Source organism: Callorhinchus milii, unplaced genomic scaffold, assembly GCF_018977255.1.
Source record: "Callorhinchus milii isolate IMCB2004 unplaced genomic scaffold, IMCB_Cmil_1.0 Scaffold12, whole genome shotgun sequence".
NCBI classification, from domain to species: domain Eukaryota; kingdom Metazoa; phylum Chordata; class Chondrichthyes; order Chimaeriformes; family Callorhinchidae; genus Callorhinchus; species Callorhinchus milii.
Genome location: NW_024704753.1, coordinates 16,762,155 through 16,787,233, shown reverse-complemented (window position 1 = coordinate 16,787,233; position 25,079 = coordinate 16,762,155). Strand labels below are relative to the sequence as shown.

The window sequence follows — 25,079 nt, the reverse complement described above, 5'->3', positions numbered from 1 at the left end:
CTGAATCACTCTGTGAATAAGTGCCCCTCGCCCGCACGACCCAAGCTTCACACGTGACTTTGAAATAAGTTTTATTTCAATTAAATTAAACTGTCCCCGCTTGAGGGAAGATGCTCTAATAATAATAATAATAATAATAATAATCCTTATCACGTCACCGAGACGTCTCAAAAACGCTTTGCAGGATACACTGTAAAGTGCTGGGACTGTTTGCGCACAGTGACGTCCCAGAAACAGCTGTGACCAATTTTCTTTGGGGGATTTCTTGACCGGGAGAAGAGAGGAAAAACTCCCTTCTCTCTTCTCATAGTCCGGCGGGATTAACATTGTTTAACGCTGGTTATTTATCTATAACCGAGGAGCAGGCTTGCCTGGCTGCCTGTAACTGCTGAATTGACTTCTCTTTCAGCAGGTTTTCATTTCGCGAGCATTGCCACTCGTGCTGTGTGTTCTCGAGTTAGTGTCTGCGCTATATCCTTGCAGCGAGGCTTCCTGTAAGCTCACCATACTTGTCACCTCTGAGGCTTCAAGCACCGTGAGTAACGCACAAGGCTTTTCTGCGTGTGACTGTGAAGCGAAAAACCAAGGAATCTGCCTTTTGCTGAGAATTCTTTTGTGTAGAGGTGCGGAGGGAGTGGGGAGGAGAACTTTGAAGGCCTCGAATAAGTCTTTCTGTTCCCCCCCCCCCCCTCTTTCCCCCCTCCCTGTCAGTCCGTCCACACTGGTTTCCACAGACGCAATATTGAAGTTCATCCCACAAGATCAAACCTCATGATCTTAAAACCTGCCTCAGCGAGGCTTGACGTGTGGAGGAGTGCGATGGTCGACTCTTGAGACTTTATGGAAGGGGGAGAGTGGTGCGTTGGGGGCGCACAAAATATTCCAGTCGATTCGCTTTACTGCCTATTCTGTGAAGCGCTTTGAGACGTCTCGAAGACGTGATAAGGAGCTCTATCAAATGCGAAGATTATTGTTTTTAGTGTGCGTGTGCGTGTGTGTGTGTGTCTGTGTGTGAGGGGTGGGGTTGACCATTGTGTGAAATGCCAAAAGAATAACTTATCAAAACTTGTTTGACGAGGAAGAGTTTGCTGGAAGCAGTGGGGTTTGCAGGTGTTGGCGCGACGCACAGTAATCCTTGCGTTTGATCCCGCGCCTTTTTTTTACGAGCGCTTCACGGGATTTGCTGTGAAGTGACTGTCGGCGAAAGCGACGGCCCAACTTGCCCACAGCAATGGCCCCCGAAGTGAATGACCACATTTATTTGCGGGTGTGAAGAAACTCCGGTCTTTTTCTTCATGTAGTGCCAGGGGATATTTAATATTCAGCCGAATGGGAGGGACCTCGGCTTAACATCTTATCCGAACGACAGCTTCTCCAACAAAGCAGCGCTGTATTGGTGTTAAGCCCAGAGTTCAAAGTCCCAATGCGTGTGTGCGTGTGTGTGTGTGTGTGAGTGTTCACGTGAAAGGCGCTATGTATGTGTATACATGTAATGTTGTCGTGTTGGGGTCCTGGCCTGTTGCAGTGACTCCCTGTTACAATGACGGAGCCCTTTCATTTTCCTTTCCCTTCCCCTAAAAGCTACGTCTCGAGCTTGGGTTGGGGACCACAGGCTGTCTGGTTTGAGCGCCTGTTCTTCCTCCGTCGCGACAGATGATGAGCCTCCGCGGGCTGCGTCAGCCGGTTATGTCCCAACAACCTCCTCCACCACAACAACAACAATAAGATTACATTTGTATAATTTATGTCCACTTTATGATAAGCAATGAATTAGGTGCGTTGATATCGTAATGTGTGCGTGGGAGGGGGGGCGGGGGGGGGGTAGGGAAGAGGTGAGTTAGAATTCAGATTATATATGTGCTAATTGGATGTGGTGTAATGTGTGAGCAGTAATAAAACAATAAGGTACACACCTGGAAACGCTCTCACGGTTTGCGGGCTGTTTTTTCGGGTGTCGCAGGATACCTTTGGAGGGTTCGAGCGCTGCGCGAGGTTCCCTTCCGTTTGCTGTCCGTGTGTCGAGCTTCAGTACGTGGGTTTAACGGTGTGATAAGTTGATCGGAAGGTCTTGACATTGCTTGGGCGACCATTAAGGGTCAGTAACTCGAGTTGCCCCGGGACCTGAGTGCGCACTCCGCCACGCCAGCCCGCGCGAGGGGCACGGAAAGCCCAAATTGTTGTCGTTATCCCGAAACTCCGGAACTCCCTCCCTCCCCACCTTCAAATCCCGCACAAAGACCTTCCTTTTTTGCTTGTGCTTACGGTCACCTCCCCTGCGCCACCCACCACCACCCCCCCCTCCCTCTCCCCCCGGCTCGTTGCCGGACTCCGCCACCGAGAGGCGCTCCGGGGAGCTATCCTGCGTGAAGGGCGCCGTATTAGATGCAAGTTGTTGTTGTTGTTGAGTAGCAGTAGCTAAGCGGCAGTGACTGTGAGTCACAGCGATTAGAGACTCAAGCGATGGGGAGGCAATTTCTTGTGGTCACACTCGCTGTCTCACACGTTCAGAACAGTCACTTGGGTTTTGTGATGTACGTCTAATGTTCGGAAGAGGAACGGAAGAAAATTGGTGGGGCGTGGGGTGGTGGTGGGGGGGGGGGGTGGGGGGTGGGGGGGTGGTTTAAGATGATAAAGATCAGCAGCGGGTTCCTTGTGACACGGAAATGCAAACCTTGAAAAAAAAAACTCCCAGAACTTTTTAATTTTTAAAAAAAATAATAATAATAAGCTCGGCGAAAGGAAATATCCCGGCTGCTTTCTGGCCTCGGTGCGTCCTAAGGCGATGACCTCATTGCGTATCCGTGCGTTGTAATGCTCGACAGATGTACAATATTTGATGTTTCCCCCCCCGCCCCCCCCCACCCCCACCCCCAAAAAAAAACGCAGTCAATTCACTTGACGGTGTTTTCTGTGAGGGCTTTGAGACGTGGCGAAGATGTGATGAGGCGCTCCATCAAATGCAAGGATTATTATTATTTTGTTATTAATTATTATTATTAGCCCCGGTATCTGGTCTTTTCTGTGATATCCAAAGCACAGTTACAGCAACTTCTGCTTCCTGTACACACACACACACACACACACACACACACACACATAGGCTATATATACATCTGACGTGCGAGAGAGTCAGAATTTGTGCCCTCGATGTATGAAATATATTATCTCTGATCTGAACGGGTCGTAAACTGCAGCGATAGAGAGCGTGAGAGTTAATTGCTCGCTCTTATCTCGCCCACAATTGCCGAGCTCCAGATCGGTGCAGTTATTGGCACCGCCCAGGGAGATGTCAGGCCCGTCAAATGAACGCCTGCGGTACTCTGTGCTGAATTGTCACAAGAATTTACAAGACTGCTGCACTCCCTGACTCTCCCCCCCCCCCCCCCCCCTCCCAGATCTTCGCTTCTAAGTCCTCGGTGTGACAGAAGGGGGGTGTGGGGGTGGGGGGGATTGCTGTCGGCAAATGGACGCACGATGTACACTGAATGATAAGTCAGTCACTCAATCCGCGACTGTTCGTGGGGCGCTGCCGTGCGCGATTGGCTGCCGCGTTTCGCCCGCGAAATATCCGGGCGGTTCGCTTTACGTCGTATCCTGCGAAGCGCTTTGAGACGTCTCGAAGACGTGATAAGGCGCTGCATCAAATGCGAGGATTATTATTATTATTATTATTATTATTATTATTATTCCTCAAGGCCCAACTCTCTAACCCACTTTACATCGTCGGTGTACAAAAGCCAAACTCCCATCTGTCTCAAGTGCTGGGCTCCGGCTGCCTTTCTCCACCCGCTGCGCCCACCTATGATTCCGGGCTGTGCGGACGTGTTCTGCAAAAATATGCAGATGGGAAGATAATTCACATTTCAAACGGCGGCTTCTTGTTTGAAGGTCGTTCGCGTCTGCTTAACTGCTGCCCGGAAATGTCTGTCGTGTTAAAGGGCGGTGTCTTTAGCAAGAGCTGGTGGTATCTTATTATCTGCCCGGCTCGGGCGGGTGGGGGGGGGGGGTGTCGTGCCCCACCACTGTCGAGCGCTATCCTGCGCGAGGGGCGCTAGTCGTAAATGCAAGACGTTGTTGTCGGTCTCTGAGGGCCTGACACTAGATCCTCGAGAGGTTTGACTCGGTCCTGACGTTTTCTTTGTCAAGCACGCCACCCCCAGCTGCCTCCGCCTTCCCAAACCGCCACTCCCCCCCCCCACCCCACCCCATCTCCCCGCTCCACCCTCCCCCCCGCCCACACTCTGACCCCTACACAACCCTCCCTCCACATCTTCGAACCTTCCTCTCCCCTTCCTCTCTCATCACCACCATATCCAGCGTGAAACACGCCACCTGCTCCCTTGACCCTATCTCCACCCCTCTCCTTACCCCCCCCCCATCTCCACCTCCTCGCTCCTCTGCTCTCCAACACCATCAATCACTCCCTATCATCTGGCACCGTTCCCATCCCTGTAAAAACAGCTAGAATCCTGAAAAAAACCTTCCGTGGACCCAGCCCTGTTTTCTAACTACTGTCCAACCTCCCTTTTCTTTCCAAGGTCCTTGAAAGAGTCATTGCTTCACTCTTTCCTCTCTTACCACTACCTTCACGAGCCCCTCCAAGCACGGAAACTGCTCTGGTCAAGGTCACAAACGACATCCTGGGCTGGGCTGGGCTCCCTCTGCCTCCTCGTCCTCCTCGATCTCTCTGCTGCTTTCAGTACCGTGGCCCACTCCATCCTCCTCCACCTCCGCCTCTCCTCTCACCTCAACCTTCAAGGTTCTGTCCTTGAATGGTTCAGGTCTTATCTCTCACACTATCTCCAATTTGCATCCGCCAACGCTTTCTCTTCCAGCCCCCGCAGAATCTCGTGTGGTGTTCCTCAAGGCTCTCTCCTCAGTCCCCTCCTCTTCAACCTCTACATGCTCCCCCTTGGTGATATCATCCGCAGACATGGGGTCAACTTCCACATGTACGCGGCGGATGACACCCAACTCTATCTCTCTGCCTCCACCCTCGATTCCAGGACCACTGCTGTCCTGACAGACATCAAGTCCTGGATGAGAGCCAAATTTCTGCAGCCGAATGTCAGCAAAACCGAGGCCCTCACAAGGCTTCGTGACCCCATCACCCCCACTGTCTTCCGACTCCACTGGCTCCCCATCCTTCAGAGTATAGAAATCAAAATCCTCGTCCTTACTCTCAAGGCCCTCCGCGGGGCTTTCAGCCTCTCTACCCCCATCCTTTGGAACTCCATCCCACAGCCCCTTCACCTCATACCCTCTCTCGCCTCCTTCAAGGCACGACTCAAGACCCTCCTTTTCGACCGTGCCTTCAGCTGCCCTCCTACCCCGCTCTGCCCTCCCTCATCCCAACCCTGCCCTCTACGCTTGGGTCCTGATCTTGACTGTTCAGTGCCTTGGGACATCCTCCCGACGCGAGAGGACCTTTAGAAATGTAATTTTGGTGGCGGCGGTGGTGGTGTTGTTGTTGGAGCCAACTCAGCTACGAAGACACCCCAATTTTCTGCCACCAGCAGGAAAATAATAATAATAATGATCCTTGCATTTGATATAGTGCCTTATCACTTTTTTGAGACGTCTCAAAGCGCTTCACAGAATATACTGTAAAGTGAATTGAAAGGCAATGAAAGGTCTTAAGTTTACGAACATGAGAAATTTTGAACCTCAGGCGTCTAGAAACTCTCCCATTCGGCAAAGTTTCCAACATGGGATTAGCATTGATCTCCCTTTGGTTAAAATAGAGAAACAATTACAATTAATTTGACTCGGCCTTGTTGGCTTCCTGGGCAACATAAACCCAGGCTCTGGCAACGCAGCTAAGGAATCGTATCTCGAAGGTAATTCTCTTTGAATCAATCAATCTATCAAACAATCAACCGTGTTATAATTCTATTTGGGACAGGTTTGTGAGGTGTGCATAGCTCCACGAGATTCAGTTGGTTTTACATTCCCTCTCTTAATGGTGACGTCCCACGACTCTTAATCCACGACTGTTTGCGGGGACGCTGCCGTGCGCAATTGGCTGCCGCGTTTCGCCCACAAAATATCCAGTCGATTCACTTTGCTGTGTTTCCTGTGAAGCGCTTTGAGACGTCTCGAAGACGTGATGAGGCGCTGTGTCAAGTGCAAAGATGATTATTAATGTTATGTTCGTCGTTTCACTGCTGATGGCCGTGTGTGTGTGTGTGAGTGTGCGTGTGTGCGCACGAATGCAATCGCAGTGTGAGAGTATCTGACCTTTTCCTCTATTCTATCTCAGGACAAGAGTGAACGATGGCTCCGTTTCTTCGGATTTCGTTCAACTCGTTCGAAGTTGGAGCCGTGCAGAATTCGCCAGACCCCTTCCTCGCGGTCAAGATGAAGGAAGCCATGACGACAGGTAGGAGGGGACCTGGGGAATCCCTGTGGAAACCCATCACCGTGCTTCAGAGTATCCAAGCCAAGCTGGGAATCCCATACCTCCCACCTACACGTGGAAATTCAAGAGATAGAGAGAGAGAGCGCATCCCATTCCAACAATCTCTCTCTCTCCCTCTCCCTCTCTCTCTCTCTCTCTCCCTGGAGGGACGCAATCTGCTCACCTAATTCCGGAAAGTATTAGGCGCAGGTTTGTGGGCCCCCAGAGTGTGCGGTGGGAGTGAGCATGGTCAGAGGGAGTGAAAGAAGAAAGAACCTACTGTTTTCGTAGCACTTTCCCACATCAAGAGGTGGAGGATTATTGATCAGGGCAGACGATAGCGTGTTCTGAATCGCACTGTGGGATCTTTAGCGTCTTAACAAGAGTGAGCGGTTAATAAGGAGGTAACGGAGGATGCAGGGTGAATGGCCTGAGTGATGGAGATTCTCATTAGCGCACAAAGCAGCGATGGCAGCACCTTGAAAGGGAAAGAGGTTTGTGTTTCATCCGGTGAAGGGCTCTGTTTGAAAGCGGAGACGTTCTCTCTCTTTCGAGATGGTGAGTGAGCTGCTGTGGATTGCCAGCATTTTCAGCTTTGCCTTTGTGCTCTAAGAGGAATCTGGAATTTATACGTGTGTGTGTGTGTGTGTGTGTGTTTACGCACAAAGAGCGAGAAGGCAGTGAAAGAACGATACGGACAGTGGATAGACAGGTACTTTTGTGCATTGTGGAGTTGTGGTTTAGTCTGTCAGTATTTACCTTACTGCCCTCAAGTCAAGTTCTTGAACACGTATTCAGTTCTGTTTGAAGGACTCATTAAGTTCTACGGCTCCAATGTCTGGGGTCCTGCATGGGTGGATTTTACTCTCATTTGGGCAGTGATCGTTTTATTCCTCCCGTTCTGTGGTTTGAGTGAAATCCGTCTGTTATTTTGCCCTCATCTTTGGTGTTCAGTGCAACGCCACCAACAAAAGGGAAGTGGCTGTAGACGTGGTCGAAGAGGACAAGGACAGATCGAGAACTGGGGAGGTGGGAGAGTGGTTCGAGGGAGCTCAAAGGTTAAGGGTGTTTTTCTGCTGAAGGCTTGGCGATGCGGAGGGGGTAGAGAGCGCACGGCGGGCTCCAGTTTCCAGAGAGGAGGGGGTGAGCAGGGTAAGAAAAGGTCAACGAGCTAGGAAGAGAGGGGCTGGTTATCTATCTATATCTGCCCGTAGGGGGCAGGGGAAGGGTGACGTAGCAGCTGCATGGGAGGTGAGGGTGGTGAGGGACAAATGAGGGCAAAAGTGTAGAGGGAGGGGTTGCGGGGGGAAGGGACAGAGGAAGAGGAGAGGGAACGGAAGAGGAGGAAAATACCACCAGGCGGATTTTAGAGATGTTTCACACAGAGAAGCCCATGAGCTCCTCCTGAGATTTGGTAGATGGGAGGGATTAATGGCATGTGGGGTTGCAGGGAGTGGAGGTGGCCGTTGAATCAGGAGCCGGTGTGAGATAGTCCGATAATCCCAGTAAAGAGATATGCCCGGCTGCAGATAATGAGATTACTAACAGCTCTTCGGTCTGGAGGGAGGACTTTCACAGTCGTATGTGTGTCTGTCTGCTACTCGTGTGTGCTCTCGTGCTGCCTGTGAATGTGTTGCCATTCCCTGTGTGTGTGAGAACCTGGACAGTCAGTGTCTCAAGACCCTCCTCTTCGACCGCACCTTCGGTCACCTTCCTAACCCCCACCCACCCCACCCCACCGTCCCTGATCCCAACCACCAGCTCGGGTCCAAACCCCCGACTGTCCAGCGTCCTGGGACGTCCTCCCGACATGAAAGACGCCGTGTAAATGTAAGTTGTTGTTGTTGTTTCTGCTCACAGAGCGGGGCAAAACACTCTTCCAGAAGAAGCCCACCATGTACCCCGGCTGGAAATCCTCCTTCGATGCTCACATCTATGAAGGCCGTGTGATCCAGATCGTTCTGATGAAGACAGCAGAGGAGTCTTTATCCGAAGTGACTGTTGGGGTCTCGGTGCTCGCTGAGCGGTGCAAGAAAGGCAACGGCAAAGCCGAATTTTGGGTAAGAGAAGCACTTTGGCGTCTTGTGTCTTCTGTACCGGCCGGGGAAGGGACAGGTCGGGGAAAAGACTTGATATGAAAGCCACAAGGAGGAAGGAGACTTAAAGTGGGGCAAGTTGGTAGTTTATGGCACATCAGAAAAGTTTAACCCTGCAAGCCAAAGCCCCAACGGTAGGATGGTCCTAGCTGGACACCAGCGGGTGCTATCGAAGGCAAGCTATGGATATAGACTCCAGCAGTTACCCCGGGGCTCCCCCCAAGCCTTGACTCTCGCCAACCTGCGCCTAGTACTTCCCGGAACGGCAACAGCTTGCATTTATATAGCCCCCCTCACACAGGATAGCGTTCCAGAGGTAAACAGGATGCTTCCCTCCAGGCAGAGAGTAAATATTTCCACCCTGTACCTGACCCGCATCTGAGCTGTACTGTCCCTGAGCTGAGAGCTAGTTCCCGTTGCTGGTGTTGGGTGACCAGTCACTGGCCACACAGTGTGTTTGACGGTGCGAACAGACCTGTTTTTATTGACGATTGTGTTGTTCCTTCCTCAGCTGGACTTGCAGCCTCAGGGGAAGGTGCTCATGTCGGTTCAGCTGTTCCTGGAGGACAATGGTAAGGAACGCTCACCATCTCACCAGAGTTTGCCTCTCTCGCTCCTCGCTGTCTCTCGACGCGCTCTGTGCCCGAATGGGAGCGAGCGAGGGCTCGCGCAGACGGAGCCCTCTCCTCGGCCCTTCGTGAAATCACCGTTTCGGCTTCGCAGCGGGCTGTGTCGTGCGTCGTGTCTTAACACGTGGGAACGCAGCTCTAGTATGCGCCATGTGCGAACACAGCTGTGTGATGTGCTAAATCTATCTTTCACACAGCTGGTTTATAGGCCGTATGTAATTAAGTGTGCAGAAACACAATTCTAGGTGTCCTTAATTATGTAATCCGTTGTTAATTAGGGATTAATAACACCAACAACAACAATAATTTGCATTTATGTAGGGCCACCCACTCAGGGTAGATTCCCAGAGTATTTTACTGCATCCTTTTCATCAGTTATTTCTATAATTAGGGGCGTCTGTGATTCCCCCGTACACACGTGTGCGTACACATCTTTTAGCACATCTCGCAGATTAGTCCTCGGTGTTCAAGTTTCCTGCTTCGCTGCAATGCAAGTAGGATTTAAAATCAAAGGGGGTGTGTCTGCTTTTGAGCTTGTTTCTCCGCACCGTGACTGTTTTTTTTCCCCCCCCACACACTCTGAGAACCAGCTGTTTTTTTTTCGAGACACTTAACTAGTTGGACCGGTCGAGACTCGGGATCTTTTGTGGTTCCATTGAATGTTTGTGCCATTTCTCAACCTGTCGCAGCTAAAGGAGGGAGTTCACGCAGGATAAATGTGGCAACTTTGTAAGAGGACGTCCCAAGGCGCTGGACAGTCAGGGATCCGCACCAGAGCTGGTGGTTGGGATCAGGAGGGGTGGAGGGGCGAGGAGGGTGGGGTTAGGCGAGTGACCGAAGGCACGGTCAAAGAGGAGGGTCTTGAGACGGGCCTTGACGGAGGCAAGGGAGAGGGGGGGCCAAGCGGAGGGGACTCCTGTTCAATGCAGTCCTACAGTTAACAGCTCTGCCCCCTTGTATGGGAAAAAGTTTCCAAATCCAGACCCCCAAAAGAGTCGACATGCGGGCAAGGAATGTGCAGCCAGAAGTGGAGATACCGTTAAATAAATTCAAACTGCAGTGAAAATCTGCTGTTCACCAGGAAATGAGCTGATAATCTCGGTTGACCGGCCAGGAATCAATCTCTACTGGAGGAGTGGAGAGGTCAACGGAGCAATAAAATTGTACTACTACTAATAATGATGATGATCGCATTTGATATAGTGCTTTTCGCGTCTTCGAGACATCTCAAAGTGCTTCACAGAATAGACTGTAAAAGATATTTCCGTGGGAAAGACATTTCAAAGAACTTCATAGAGTTTAACAACAACAAATGACATTTCTAATAATAATAATAATAATAATAATAATCCTTGCATTTGATACAGCGCCTTATCACGTCTTCTCGACGTCTCAAAGCGCTTCACAGAGTAGACTGTAAAGTGAACTGACTGTAGATTTGTGGGCAAAACGCGGCAGCCAATTGCGCACAGCAGTGTCCCATTTATTTAGCGCCTTTCATGTCGAAGGAAGTCCTGAAGGTTTACTGTAAAATACAATAATTGTGTATGTTGTAGGAAAATGAGGCAGCTAATTTGCAAGCACAAATGTCCACAAATAGTCGTTCAATGCGTAACCAAAGACACCTAAACTGGGCGTTCCACGTCTCAGTATAAGGCCTCAGTACCACAGCCTTCAGACTCCGAGGAGAGAGTGCTGACCCGTTGAGCCAGGCTGACAAGTGGGCATTTATGAACGAGGGAAAGACGGGAAAACTTGCGACGTCGGAAAAGAGAGAGTTTGGAGGACAGAAGTGAGAGATTCTGGAAACTCCTCTGCTGATGTGGAACCGGTATTTCAGTCATGGGAAGGCTTTCAGCTTTGCAGAGAGCTATTTAGGGCAAAACAAATGTGTGACACATGATACCGCTGTCTGAAGAAGTGAAAGGGCCGGCATTATCAGGGACTCGATGAAGGATGCGGAGGAAATGAAGGGGTCAGTGATTTGAGCCCATCGTGTTTGGCATCGTGCTCCGCCACTGTCGAGCGCTCTGGGACGCTACCCTGCACGAGGAGCACGGTATAAATGCAAGTTGTTGTTGCTCTGCGACTGAGCGGAGCTGAAGGAGTTGTTTCACCCTCCCATGTGTTCTCTTCCCTGTGAGGAAGTGCCTAGTTTCTATGCCGTAAACTCCGCTTTCTAATCCAGGACCCAGGAGATCAGGAAGTCCCTGAGCGGGTCATTTTGGGATGTCCCCCTGATGTGAAAAGCTCTGTATAAATGGCGATTTGTGTCGTAAAGAACCTCGAGTGTAAAATTCCCCCCCAAAAAAATACATATGTGTTCCATCCACTGACTGAAATCCACCCTGATCGAAGACGATTAAACCCTTAGCGTGCCTGACTCCGACCCTGCTCCATCCCCCCCCCGCGCCCCCTCTCCGCCCCCCCCCCCCCCCCCCCTCCTCCGCTTCCGACTTACATGGAAAAACGACACAACTCAATACTTTGAAACCAGGGCAAAAAAAAAAAAAAATGCTCTCGCAATGCTCTGATCGCCAGTGTCGTTCGTGTGTCCAGCGTGTGGTGGGATGTGTTTGTTTACAGTGGTTGACGTACAGCTGTGGGATGTCAGGTTACAGGAAGACCGTGGTCGTCAATGCTGACTCACACGCTCTGCTTACCACCCCTGCACTCTCTCGCTGATCTGAATCACAGTTTCATCCTCGCTGAGCTGAGTTGAGTTGAACTTACTGCCTGAGCTCACCACAGCTCACCACGACCTCACAGTCATGAGGCGATTAGCCTAAGTAAGCAAGGATCTGTTTTACTGAGTAATTCCATGAATCACAAGTATCAATATTATGCTTTAAAGTTCTGGCGTTGAGCGATCTGTAGGTGTGCGTGCTGAGGTCCCGATAGAATTATACACCCCTCGAGAAACGGCCTGTCTTTTGGTCATCAGTCATGAGCTGGACCGCGCGTGGAGTTACCAGGGGAGTTACCAGGGGAGGTGAAGGGAGTGGATGTCCACACAGAGCGACCTGTTGTGGGAAATCTACACGATGGATGTGCCTTCACTGAAGTTTACCCTGCGCCGGCTTAGATTTCTGTGTGGTGAGTGAGGGACGGCTTCCTGAAGGCGTTGTCCCTCCTAACCTGAGCCTGTAACTCAATGACCTCTGCCACGCTACCAGGCGTGCGTTCAGAGGGAGGGAGGTAATAAATAATAATAATAATAATAATCCTGGCATTTGATACGGCGCCTCATCAGGTCTCCGAGACGTCCCAAAGCGCTTCACAGAATATCCCGTCAAGCGAATCGACGGTATATTTTGTGGACGAAACGCGGCAGCCAATTGCGCACAGCAGCGTCCCCGCAAACAGTCGTGGGGTGGGGTGGGGTGGGATTTTTTTTGTGTGTGGACAGATATCACAATGGAAAAACTCCCGGACTGAAAAGCACTCTCTACGTGTGTTAGAGCAAAGACATAAAAGTGCTCTGTATGGTTCCTGATCCATTTGAACATTGTTAACCCCTCTCTGTCTCTCTTTAACTGTGTGTGTGTGGGGTGTCTTTTTCACGTGAGTGTGTCTGTCTCTGCTGTGTGTTGCTCTGGTGTGTGCATTTTTCTCTCTCTTTTGTCTATTTGTTTGTGTGTGTGTGTGTGTCTCTTTCTCTCTCTCACTTTGTCACTAACTCCTATACAAGGTCACGGTATGAGTCAGTGCTTTGCTATTGCAGATAGTAAATGCTGGCTTCGTACCTGACATTACAGGTGTGTGCGTGTTCCTCGTGAGTCATTCATATTTTTTTTTAAAAACAAAAATCATTAGAAAATCTCCGGCTGATACTGGAGACGTCACTGTATTGCACCAGCGACAATCCCGGCCAAACAGCCCGGCTCCCAAACCTGGGGCAAAATACTGCAGATCCTGTAAACCTGACACTAAAAACTGCTGGGGACGCTCAGCGGGTCAGGCAGCATCTATGGAGGGAGAGAGGAGAGAGGGGAAGGCCAATGATCTTTCGTCAGAACGGTTCTGAGTGAACCCCCGCTATATAAATACAAGTTGTTGTTGTTGTTGTTGTGCCCGTGTGTGACTGGGGCTGTGGTCTGGTCCTCAGATTGTCATCAGGCTGTTAAGGAGGAAGACGGGGCAGTGACCCTGACCCGCAGGAGGGGGGCCATCAAACAGGCCAAGATCCACTACATCAAGAATCATGAGTTCACGGCCACGTTCTTCAGGCAGCCGACCTTCTGCTCCGTCTGCAGGGACTTCGTTTGGTGAGTAATAATAATATTAATGACAATTAATAACCCCTGCGTTTGATACAGTGCTTGGCTTTGCGAGGCATGTTGTGTCGTCAAAGAGGCGGACGGGCATTGATGTCGGGGGTGGTGGTGTGGGGGGGGGTGGGTGGGGGCGCGGAGATAGAGACCGGGGACTGACTACCCTGGGGGCAAGGACGCTGCAATGTTTATGACTGTTTTAATCCAACTCCGCGGAGGATGGGCCCCCTTCATCGGCTCGTGGCTTTTCCTTGGTTGCACGTGGAGTAGAAATGTGCTGATTAATGATGTTGAATCTTTTTCTCTGCAGGGGGCTGAACAAGCAGGGCTATCAGTGCAGGCGTAAGTGTGTGCTTTGATATTCGCCACGCATTTTTAAACGGCTTCAGCTTTTTTAAGTCTCGATTCAATTTAAATCCTTTTTTCTTTCTTTCTTTCTTTCTTCCCCCCCCCACCCCACCCCCTCTTGCGCTTCTCGATTTGTCCATAAAGAATGCAACGCTGCTATTCACAAGAAGTGTATCGACAAAATCATCGGGAGATGTACCGGCACAGCTACCAACAGCAGAGACACCGTGGTAAGAGGTGCTTTCTATTAACAAAATACTGTCCGCAGAGTAAATGTGCCACCCTCTGTTAGCGTCCTCCAGCTAGTAACCTTAAAATTGGTCTATTAACTTCATGGCTGGAGGTGCACAAATCAGATGCCATGTTTATCTACATATAATTATTATTATTAGTGGTAATAATAATCGTTGTGTTTGATGTAGCGCCGTATCACGTCTTCGAAACTTCCACGTGTAATTTAGTGGATCCTTTCCCCAACCGCGGGGGCTGAGAAGTCAGTGTGGAGCCAAATGCAATCCAACTTACAATGCAGGTTACAATATGACCTGCATTTATATAGCGCTTTCACGCAAAGCTCTCCACACAGGTGTTTGGGCGCTCGAGGTGATGTGAGAGGGGGGGAGAATGCCGCAAAGCACGTTAGCAGAGGGCGAGTCTTGAAGCGGGGCTTGAAAAGTGGGGAGGGAGGACTTTGGAGTGTGGTTTAGTCTGTGTGTTTCTCAGGGAAGATGGTGCCAAATCCCATCCCTTTTCACCCCCGGTCTTCGCTCTCAGTTTCAGAAGGAGCGCTTTAACATCGACGTACCTCATAGGTTCAAGTCTAATAACTACATGAGCCCAACCTTCTGCGATCACTGCGGCAGCCTGTTGTGGGGTCTGGTGAAGCAAGGGTTAAAGTGCGAAGGTAATGGCTTTTCTTTTTTAATCGGAGTGAGCTTGTTCCTCTCTCTCTGTGTCTCTCTCTCTGTCTCTCTGCCACTCTTTCCAGTCACCAGCTTTGCTTCTCTCTTACAGAATGTGCAATGAATGTGCATCACAAGTGCCAGACCAAGGTGGCAAATATGTGCGGCATCAACCAGAAGCTGATGGCAGAGGCCCTGAACCAGATCAGTATGGTAAGGGGCAAGGATTCAGCATCAGGACTGCCCTCACGCCCAGTGCCCGACCCCCAGCCTCCAGCCCAAGCCCCAGCGCTTACCCCCAACACAGAACCGAGAGCTGCTCCCAACGCAACACCTGCAAAGACCAGCGCGTAATGCTTGTAACTTTGGGATCAGGAGCCAAGCCACTCCTTTCACCCCCTTCCCCCCACATGCCCCCCCCCCCACCACCACCACCCCTCACAAAACTGGAAAAGGCATTTGTGAAGAGGGTCCAGGGGGCAGAGGGGAAAATTGGGAAAAGTCTGTTCTTTGCTTTCCCCCGCAGCCCCCCAACCCTCTCCCCATCTCTCCCCTCCCTCTTCCTGCTCCCTCGTTGCCCAGCCCCACTCTGAAACCCACTTCTTCTTTTAGAAATCGTCCACAAGGAAGTCCGATGGGAGTACGGGCGACAACTCCAGCGTGGGCATTTACCAACAATTCGGGACTCCAGGTGCCGCAAACCTGGACAATATAGGTAAGGAGCACATGGTCCTCACTGCTGCCCATTGTCAGTCAGGCTTTTCTGCCTTCCTCATCTCGGGGTACACTGTATATAGTTTGGGGACACGATATGCCAAGCGACTGCCAGGATGGTGGAAGGTGAACTAGATGGACCTTGGTCTTCTGTTCCCCCACTCGCTGGAACTCCAATCACCGAGTCCCTACTCCAACTCGCCCATTCCCTCGCCTCCTTTCAAGACCTTCTCGTTGATCGTGCCTTTGGTCATCTTTCACCCACCCACCCACCCCCCGCCCCATCCCCAAATCCCATCAGCTCCCAACCTCAACCCTGGACTGTCCAGCATCTTGGGACATCCTCCCGACGTGAAAGGTGCTGTACGGTATCAATGCCAATTTGTTTTTGCTGACATTCAAGCTCTGGCATCTGTGTATATAATGTGGGACAAGGTCAGGGTTGGGTTACAGGGAGACTTTTGTCAGGCCACAGTGATGGGGCTGTGACTGACTCCTCCTGGTAGACAGAGCAACTGAAGCTGGCAATTTGACACACGGCTTCCTCAAGGCAGAAAGCTCATGGGTGCGGCATTTGAGAGGAGTGTTCTGTTCAGTGTGTCACTGTGTTAAAGTAAATAAATGAGGTAGGAAAGGTTAAAGGGTTTGGGAGGAGGATATACATAATGCAATACAGTTTGCACTAATATATAGCTGCCTTCACGTCGGGAGGATGTGTCACAAAGTGTTTGGGACTGCTGCCTGGGCTGTGGTATATAACAATATAATCATAATAATCCTTGCATTTCATATAAAGCCTTATGTAGTCGTGCAGTGAGAGTGAGAGGCAGCTCCTGGAGTCGCTGTTCACAATACAGAGCCAAGTCCACAGATCAGGTCCCCAGAGGATGGGTTCAGACAGGCGGATAGGCCACAGGCAAATGCCGTCACTGACCTGAACGAGAGAAGGGAAGTGACAGGGTTACAGTAACTGCAGCTCTGGCGGTTGCTGAGAAGCGGCTCCTAAGATAGGTTGTCAGCAACTCCTGAAATAACGGAGGCTGATTTAGGAGGAAATAAACTCTGGTCATCAATGGAAAACAAGATGATAAACATTGATTTTAGGATCTTGTTATTGAAACACAAAAGGCGCCATTACCTTCCCACCGCCTCCCTCTTCCCCACCTCTGTATCTGTTTCAAACGTGACCATTTACCACCAATTCAACACCTTGGGATGTGGGGCTGCAAAACCAGACCCGCGCAGGTAAGGAAACAGGTCCTCATTGCTGTCCGCAAACTAACTCTGGCACGAGCGTATATACAGTGTGGGTCAGTGTCAGGATCGGCCGTGCGTTGCAAAGCAAACGAAAGCCGCAGCCAACGTTGCAGACTTGGGTCTTGGTTTCGGTGACTGACTTGTGCCCGTGTTTAAGCAGATTCTGGCCAATACGGACGATTGTGGGAGGGCGTCTCCCCGAAGCCTCCCGCCAGGGGTCCCAGCCTCCGCCACGAAACCCTGAAGAAAATGACCCTGGAGAACTTTACCTTCCACAAGGTGCTGGGGAAAGGCAGCTTCGGGAAGGTGAGTGCGAGAGCGGCAAATTTGAAAACTCTTCAACAGTGCCAACGGCTTCCGAGTGGGATGAACGTCTGACTGAAATAGCGACGGGGAGAATTAACGGTGTTAGTAATAATAATGATAATCCTTGCATTTGATCCAGCGCCTCATCACTGCTAAAAGAGAGGTGTTTTTAGGAGGTTTTGAAGGGGGCGGAAGTCAGTAACTGAACTTGTGAATAGATTGAAGGGGACAAAGATCATCTTTGACATGGGGAAGGCACAGATAAGTAAGTCTAAGAGGCTAATTAACTTAGACTAGTATGGGGCAGGGGGAGCGCAACCTTTTGGCTGCTGAGGGCTTATTTGAGAAACATCTGCGGGCCACGGAAGCAACATTTTTGTGTTTTCCTTCCAGAAACTTAGCATTTATAGGTTATGGAGGGGGCGATGGGTCAGATAAAATGGAGGGAGGGGTTGAAATTGGTTGGACCACCCTGACTTAGACCATGGGAGCAGGTATAGAGAGTTAAAAAGTGGGATGAGAGATTAAAGTAGTGGAGAATCACCCACAGAATTTTTTTTTACTTGTTTCATGAAAGAAACCGGGGTCAGGTTCTGCTCGTATCTGTTGCGATCAGTGTTTTAACAGCCCGTTACTCTCGGCCACACACAGGTGCTGCTGGCGGAGCTGAAAGGGAAGAACAAATTCTTTGCCATCAAAGCCCTGAAGAAGGACGTGGTGCTAATGGACGACGATGTGGAGTGCACCATGGTGGAGAAGCGGGTGCTGGCGCTGGCCTGGGACAACCCCTTCCTCACCCACCTCTACTGCACTTTCCAAACCAAGGTAACCAGGCCCATCATCGCCCACGCCATACGACACCCATCGCCCGTAGCTCAGTGGTTAGAGCGCTCGCCTCACAAGCGAGAGGACCTGGGTTCGATTCCCGAGCAGGGAGAGATGTTAGGCAAGTTTTAGGCACACACCTCTGTTTACCCAGCAGTAAATAGGAAGACTATTGTTGTTAGTCGATTGGCAGATCGCATTTCCGGTGGTAATAATCCCTTTGAAAAAAGATTAAAAAGAACTAAAAAATCTGGTCACTCAATCCACGACTTGTTGGACGCCGCTGTGCGCAATTGGCTGCCGCGTTTGACCCACAAAACATACAGTCAATTGACTTTACGGTGTATCCTGTGCAGCGCTTTGGGACGTCTCGAAGACGTGATAAGGCGCTGTACAAAATGCGAGGGTTATTATTTATTATTATTATTAAACGGGTGAATAAGATATTCAGAACCGACTGAACACTCGCAGTGATTTAGATCCACAGATCAACAACATCAATGTGTCGTGTGTTTCCTTGACAGGAGCATCTCTTCTTTGTGATGGAGTATTTGAATGGTGGTGACCTCATGTTCCACATACAGGACAAAGGTCGCTTCGATCTTTACAGAGCAATGTAAGTGCTATTTGCCGCCTGGCTGGTTGAGGTTGGGTGTGTCTTGCCGGGCACCAGTCATTGAGTTTCTGTGGTAACAAATTACGCAGCTCCCAAAAATAGTCAGAGCCTCGACTTCGATTCCAAACAGTTTGTTGCGGATACTCCTGATATTCACTCAGTTGAACCTGACGGCCTCTTTCACGTTACGAACTTTGCCTACGACACTCTCGCTAACGTGAGCTCTTCCTGCACTCAGAAGATACAACAACAACTTGGATTTATACAGCAACTTGGTTTATATACGGCGTCTCAGAGCGCTTCGCAGTAATGGGTCCCGGGGCCGAGCCGCGGGGGGGTGGGGGGCGGAAGGGGAGGAAGGTGACCAAAGGCGCGGTCGAAAAGAAAGATCTTTAGCCGAGACCTGAAAGTGGGAGGAGAGGGGGGCGAGGCGAAGAGAGTGAGGAAGGGAGTTCCACAGCCTTGGGGCGTAGTGGCTGAAGGCACGACCGCCGAGGGTGGAGCGGAGGACTCGGGGGACGAGGAGGAGGCCAGACCCGGGGGAACGCAGGCCACGGGTGCTGTTTTGAGGAGAGAGGAGGTCAGAGAGGTCGGGGGGTGCAGAGGAGTGCAGGGATTTGAAGACAAGGGTGAGGATCTTGAAGTCGATCCTCTCTGGGACAGGCAGCCGGTGCAGACTGGCCAGGACTGGGGGGATCGGGGAGCGGAGTTTGGTGCGGGTAAGAGTGCGGGCGGCAGAGTTTTTCCTGACCTTGATTTTATGGATGGTAGTGGAGGGGAGGCCGGCGAGGAGGGCGTTAGAGAACTCCCTGCCGCAGCTTTATAGCGAAACCCCTCACCGCCAGACACTGGAGGAAGCCCAGTTTGAGGAGGGAATTTGGCGGCAAATTCCACCTTATTTCTAAGAGTGCGGGGGGGTGGGGGGCGATGTGGCGGAGGGAGACGAAAGTGCTCCAGGACGCTAAATAAATGCAGGCGGTCGTTTTTGAAAGCAGTCTTGGCCGGGGACCAGATTTGAGGGAGAAATGAGAACTTTTGTAGCCCAACCCTGCACATTCTCTCGCCCCGTCTGCTCTCCCAGCATCAGTCTGCTGTTCGAGTGCACGCACAGGTCTTCCACCTGCTCTGCTCTCAGCCGGGACCCATTCCAGCAGCTGCCAATGATACCTCTCTCTAGTCAGACGTGCACAGCTGTCAATTGCGGACTTTCTGCCATAACCCACTCATTACTGCAGAGCTGCTCACTCAGTCCTCGCTGCTGATACCGGCCCACACTGTCCACTCCCTGGTCTGCCTGTGTGTTTGGCTCAGTTGAGGTCAGTGGTCCAGCCCCTGGTTACACTGCAGGGCTGTATGTAGTCAGTCTTTGGGCTGATGGGCTACAGGGTTGGCTGTGTGTGAGCCGCTGTCTTTAAATATTTAGCTTCGGATCGGGTTCCTTCGCCGCGGAAAGCTGGGCATCTCGTAACCAATCCCTGATCCGATTAAGACCCATTTACGCTCCCAGAACAAGGCTCCGAGCTGCAGATGGTGATACACAAACACAGCAGCCGCTGCAGATCCCGTTACCTCATTAAAATTAGCCGATTAACAGCCAACGTCTCGCCTCGCTCGGCCTGCGGAGGCTGAACACAACCATTGGCCTCACAGACTTCAGTCGGGCGGCTTTTTGTGGTGCAAAGTGTCAGCCAAACACGACGGGTCAAATGAACTGAAGGAAAAATACCGCAGAAATCTGAAATAAAAAAAAACCAGAAGTGTCTGGGAGCCCTCAGCAGCTCAGGCAGCATCTATGGAGAGAGGGGAGTGTGTTAACGTTTCACCGACAGGTCATCGACCTGAAAAGTTAACCCACGTTCCTCTCTCCATAGATGCTGCCTGAGCTGCTGAGCGTTCCCAGCGACTTCTACGATGGGTCAAACGGCCTGTTGTTGGGGTCTGTAAAGACTGCGGGTCTGAATGCAATGAGTTATTGGTCACAACCATCAGCACTTTTCTCTTTTCTGGAAACTAGGTTTTACGGAGCTGAAATAATCTGCGGTTTACAGTTCCTGCACTCGAAGGGGATCATTTACCGGTGAGTATGGACCAGCTGGCGAGAGCACCTCCTCACAATGTGTGGTCAGTAAACATAATAATATATCATAATAATAATAATAATCCACGCATTCGATACTGCGCCTTATCACGTGGTCGAGACATCTCAAAGCGCTTCACAGGATGTTACTGTAAAGCGAATTGACTGTGTAGTTGGGGGACGGGGACGGGGGGGAGGATTTAAAATGTAAACGTGGGGAAACTCACAGTCACCGGCACTGGAGCCGTGAGATCGACTAGTTTTAGGAAGATAGAACTTGCAGTTTCTATAGAGTCTTTATTGCATCAGACGATCTGAGTTTCTGTTGTGTGGGTGTCAGCTGCTGAGTGGCTTTCACTCTCGCCTCTGAGTCAGGTGTTGAACTTTGACGCTCCAGTGCAGTGCCGAGGGTTGGGGTGGGGTAGGGTGGAGGGGGGTTACCCTGCATTGTCCCAGGAGCCGACCTTCGGAAGAGGCGTTCAACAACAACAACAACTTGGATTTACATAGCGCGCCCTCCACGCCGGACGGCGCCTCAGAGAGCTTCACGGTAGCGGATCCCGGGGGCCGAGCCAAGAGGGAGGGGGGGGGAAGGCGGCCAAAGAAAAAAAAAAAACTAATAATAATCCCTCCAAAAAAAAAATAATAATAAATTGGTCATTTTCAATCCACGTCTGGTTGTGGGACGCTGCTGTGCGCAATCGGCCGCCGCGTTTCGCCCACAAATATACGGTTAATTCACTTTACAGCATATTCCGTGAAGCGCTTTAAGACGTCGAGAAGACGTGAAAAGCGCTATGTCAAATGCAAGGATTATTACTGTTGTTATTAGAGGCGAGGTCGAAAAGAAAGGTCTTCAGGTCCGAGGTCCCGTCAGCTGCAGGTTGCAGGATCCCACGGCTCTTATTTGAAAAGAGAAGGGAGTTTCTCTGGGGGGTGTGGGGGCTGTGGGGGGGGGGGGGTCCTGGCCAACAATCCCACAGATAAAATGGAAATGGATCAATTCATGGCTGTTTGGGAGACATTACGGTTCGCAAAGTGGCCACCAGGTTTGCCCACAACAATACCCTGTATGGTTGCTGCAATAATCACAGTCACTACACTTTACAGCGTAACCTGCGAAGCACTTTCAGACGTCTAAACGACGTGATAAGGCGCCGTATCAAATGCAAGGATTATTATTAATATTATTATCATCCTGCGACTCTCTTTGAGATATCCTGCGGACATGAAAAGGGCTATATATCGAATGTCGGGATAATTATCCCTGGTTACAGCTTCGCTCCCAGAGGGTCAGGCGACTGGGGTCGACCCGGGGGAAGGGGAGACAGATTGCTGTTTCTGACAGATTGTTCCCCTCGCTCAGTGACCTCAAGCTGGACAACGTGATGCTGGACATGGACGGACACATTAAAATCGCCGACTTCGGCATGTGCAAAGAGAACGTTTTCGGGGAGAACAGAGCAACGACATTCTGCGGCACACCCGACTACATCGCCCCCGAGGTAAGAGGGGTGTGGGTGGGTGGGTGGGTGGGGGCCCTGGGTGGGCGGTTTTATAGCGTCGGCTCGGGGTTTTGGCTCACATTTGGGGGCGGGCAGGGGTGGGTGGGGAGAGAGAGAGACACGAAGGATTGGATCTGGGATTGACATTAAACCGATGGAACTGACTCGTATCTCTGGCTCTTGACAAGATTCTGCTGGGACAGAAGTACACCTTCTCCGTGGACTGGTGGTCGTTCGGGGTGCTGCTGTACGAGATGCTGATCGGACAATCCCCTTTCCACGGCGACGATGAGGATGAGCTGTTCGAGTCGATCCGAGTGGATGTCCCACATTACCCTCGCTGGATAACCAAGGAATCCAAAGACCTTCTCGAGCAGGTAAGCGACCAGGCTGGTGTGCGTTTAGCCAATTGCTGTCCACCAGGATCTTGTCCCTTCGGTGCGATTATATTACCTGATTTCACACGCGATAATTAAACACAATTGGCCGCTCGAATCCACGACGGTTCTGCGGGGTTCGCTGCTGTGCGCAGTTGGCTGCCGCGTTCCGCCCACAAAATATACCGCCGATTCGCCTCGTGTGAGTTCACGTTCTAGTCGTGTGGGTTTGCTGCAGAGATCCTGGAGCTAAAACTGTCATGTTTTGCCATCTTCACTGGGTAGCCAGGTTTCTCGGGACACAAATGAGGCAGAGCATCAGGTGAGGTTAGAGCTGGGGTTAAACCAGAGGTGAAAAAAATTGTGGGGGCAAATTAGTTGTCCAGTTACAGTTGGGATATTCACCATCGTGTGCAGGACTTTGCCCAGTTATTTGTTCTACAACTAACTCTGCGTCTTTGTGTTGAGGCTTGGGAATGAGGGACAGGTGCTGTGCTCTCGGAGCAAGCCGTGGCCTGCTGGTGATCGGTTCCTTTCTCATTGCAGCTGTTTGAACGAGATCCGTTGAAGAGACTCGGCATTACAGGGAACATCAAACTCCATTCCTTCTTCAAAACAATCAACTGGTCCGAGCTCGAGAATAGGGAGATAGACCCGCCCTTCAAACCCAAAGTGGTAGGTCTGAAAGCCTCCTCCTGATGAGGCGCTATATCAAATGCAGGGATTAATATTTATTAGAATTATTATTATTATTGTTGACCCGTTGATTATTTAACCCGCCGCAAGGTTTTGGCGCGGCCCGAGACCTTGTTGTGACCCACGTGGTGTTCATTGCTGTTTCTTGCACCTCCGTAGAAATCCGCAGGTGACTTCAGCAACTTCGACCGGGAATTCTTGAGCGAGAAGCCTCGCCTGTCTCAGGGGGAGAAGAATCTGATCGACTCCATGGATCAGACGGCCTTCGCTGGATTCTCCTTCACCAATCCCAACATGGAGAGACTGGTCGCGAATTAATAGCGTCTGCCCGAGCCGTGCATGGGGCATTCATAGCAATGCATCAGTTTCCCCCCCCCCCCCGCCTCCAAAAAAAAAAAAACCCTCGTCTTGATCCATACTCCAGGTCGGTCGGTGTCGGGGGCAAAACCCGAATTGGGGGGATGGTCGTGTGAGGGTTGGGGGGGGGGGGGGTGGGGGAGAGAGAGAGAGAGGAAAGTATTGGATCATCAGCTAATCAGTATCTGTTAACCCAATGGAATCCTCAGTAAATTGTCATTTTCTTTTCCTGTCCACATCATGTCTCCTCTTTCGCCCCCTCCTCCCCCACCACCACCCTCCGCCCCCACCCCCCACCCCCCTCCCCGTCCTCTCCCCTTAATGGCAGCAGTTATGGTGCAGTGTGGTGTGCATGCAGGGTTAACCACAGCCCTGTTGTTGTCTCCCAGATCCCGTGTGCGTTCTTTGTGCCGGTTACTTGAATGTCAGTAACATAACGTCAGGAGTGTTGTATATAGAGTTACCTTGGAAAATATTGGTGAAACTAAGGGTCTGCTTTTAATTGTTTTATTTTTAAACTACCATCCATTTTTTTTTTTTGTCTTTGTACTAATGTCCCAAATAAAACGATGTACATTATTTAAAGTTACTATTCAGAGGCTCTTCTTCCTTCCTCTTATCTCCTGCTAAAGAGTCTGACCCACGTCCTTCACGGTTCCAGTTCTTTCTCGTCCGATAAAAGTGTTTCATGGAGGAAACATTTCAGTTTTCTAAAAAAAAAAAATAATGGTACATCGCTCTGATTGAAAGCCTTAAATCTTGTTGGCTTTCCACATGCCTTGAGTGACGAGATAATTCACAGCTCAACACTTCCTTTGTGGCGCAATGCCTTAAATTCCGATGGTTGCGAGATGATTCCGCTCTCGGGGGAAACGTTAATTACTCGGGCGTAATTTTCAAAAGAAATGTTTCGCGAGTAACTCCCTTCTCCGAAGAAGGCAATGAATCGAACATAAGAAACAGTGTGCAGCATTGCAACCAGGTTACACACGTCTGTGACCCCCCCCCACCACCACCCCCCCGCCCCCCTTCCTAAAACCAGCGTCTTTTAAGCAAGAAAAAAAATCCCGTGACTTCACGTTTGAAATTGTCCGTAGGAATAAAACCACTCAACCCCAACGCGATACCACAACACATCGCAGGATGGCGCCCTCCCCTCAAGGAACTGCCAGTGGCACAGACCAGACGTCGGAGAATGTTTTTCCGATCCGTTTGCTGCGCCGTTTGCTCTTTTCGATCCTCTTTGACCGACCGCGTTCACGGTCACCGCCTCCCAACCCCCCCCTCCACCCCGGCTCGGCGTCAGGCTCCACTCCGAGATGCCGCCCCTCGTGAAGGGCGCTATATAAATTGCGAGTTGTCGTGGCGGTGGTGCCTCTCGGACCTCACCGGATTTACACAACAAATTTAGGTGCTTTCCTCGTCCAGTGCGGCTGCTGCTGTAATCGCACTCAACGCACGACTTGTTTGTGGGACGCTGCTGGGTGCAAATAAATGGCTGCCGCGTTTCGTCCACAAAATATCACTTCGCATCATGTTCTGCGAAGCGCTTTGAGACGTCCTCGGCGACGCGACGAGGCGCTACAGCAAATGCAAGGATTATCATTGTCGGCAGTCGTCAACAAACACCCGACACGGATTTAAAACAGATTGATCAGTTTTATTTAATCGGCCGTTAGCAGGTCTGAGCTCTCGTCACG

At 50.8% G+C, this 25,079-nt stretch overlaps 1 protein-coding gene across 5 annotated transcripts in view; it reads left to right on the top strand.

The window, feature by feature from the left end:
* LOC103176708 (protein kinase C delta type) overlaps positions 1-23,656 on the top strand; it is a 41,925-nt gene extending 18,269 nt beyond the window's left edge. For all 5 annotated transcript variants that reach the window (XM_007890423.2, XM_007890419.2, XM_007890420.2 and 2 more), the window contains 17 exons: positions 6,263-6,382; positions 8,261-8,460; positions 9,008-9,068; positions 13,234-13,393; positions 13,710-13,741; positions 13,892-13,977; positions 14,522-14,651; positions 14,762-14,862; positions 15,262-15,364; positions 16,781-16,926; positions 17,578-17,751; positions 18,276-18,367; positions 20,382-20,444; positions 21,811-21,949; positions 22,138-22,326; positions 22,873-23,001; positions 23,182-23,656. In XM_007890423.2, coding sequence (XP_007888614.1) covers positions 6,277-6,382; positions 8,261-8,460; positions 9,008-9,068; positions 13,234-13,393; positions 13,710-13,741; positions 13,892-13,977; positions 14,522-14,651; positions 14,762-14,862; positions 15,262-15,364; positions 16,781-16,926; positions 17,578-17,751; positions 18,276-18,367; positions 20,382-20,444; positions 21,811-21,949; positions 22,138-22,326; positions 22,873-23,001; positions 23,182-23,340 — 2,070 coding nt within the window. In that variant the 5' untranslated portion in view covers positions 6,263-6,276 and the 3' untranslated portion in view covers positions 23,341-23,656. The remainder of the gene's footprint in view (positions 1-6,262; positions 6,383-8,260; positions 8,461-9,007; positions 9,069-13,233; positions 13,394-13,709; positions 13,742-13,891; positions 13,978-14,521; positions 14,652-14,761; positions 14,863-15,261; positions 15,365-16,780; positions 16,927-17,577; positions 17,752-18,275; positions 18,368-20,381; positions 20,445-21,810; positions 21,950-22,137; positions 22,327-22,872; positions 23,002-23,181) is intronic.
* Positions 23,657-25,079: the final 1,423 nt, after the last annotated feature.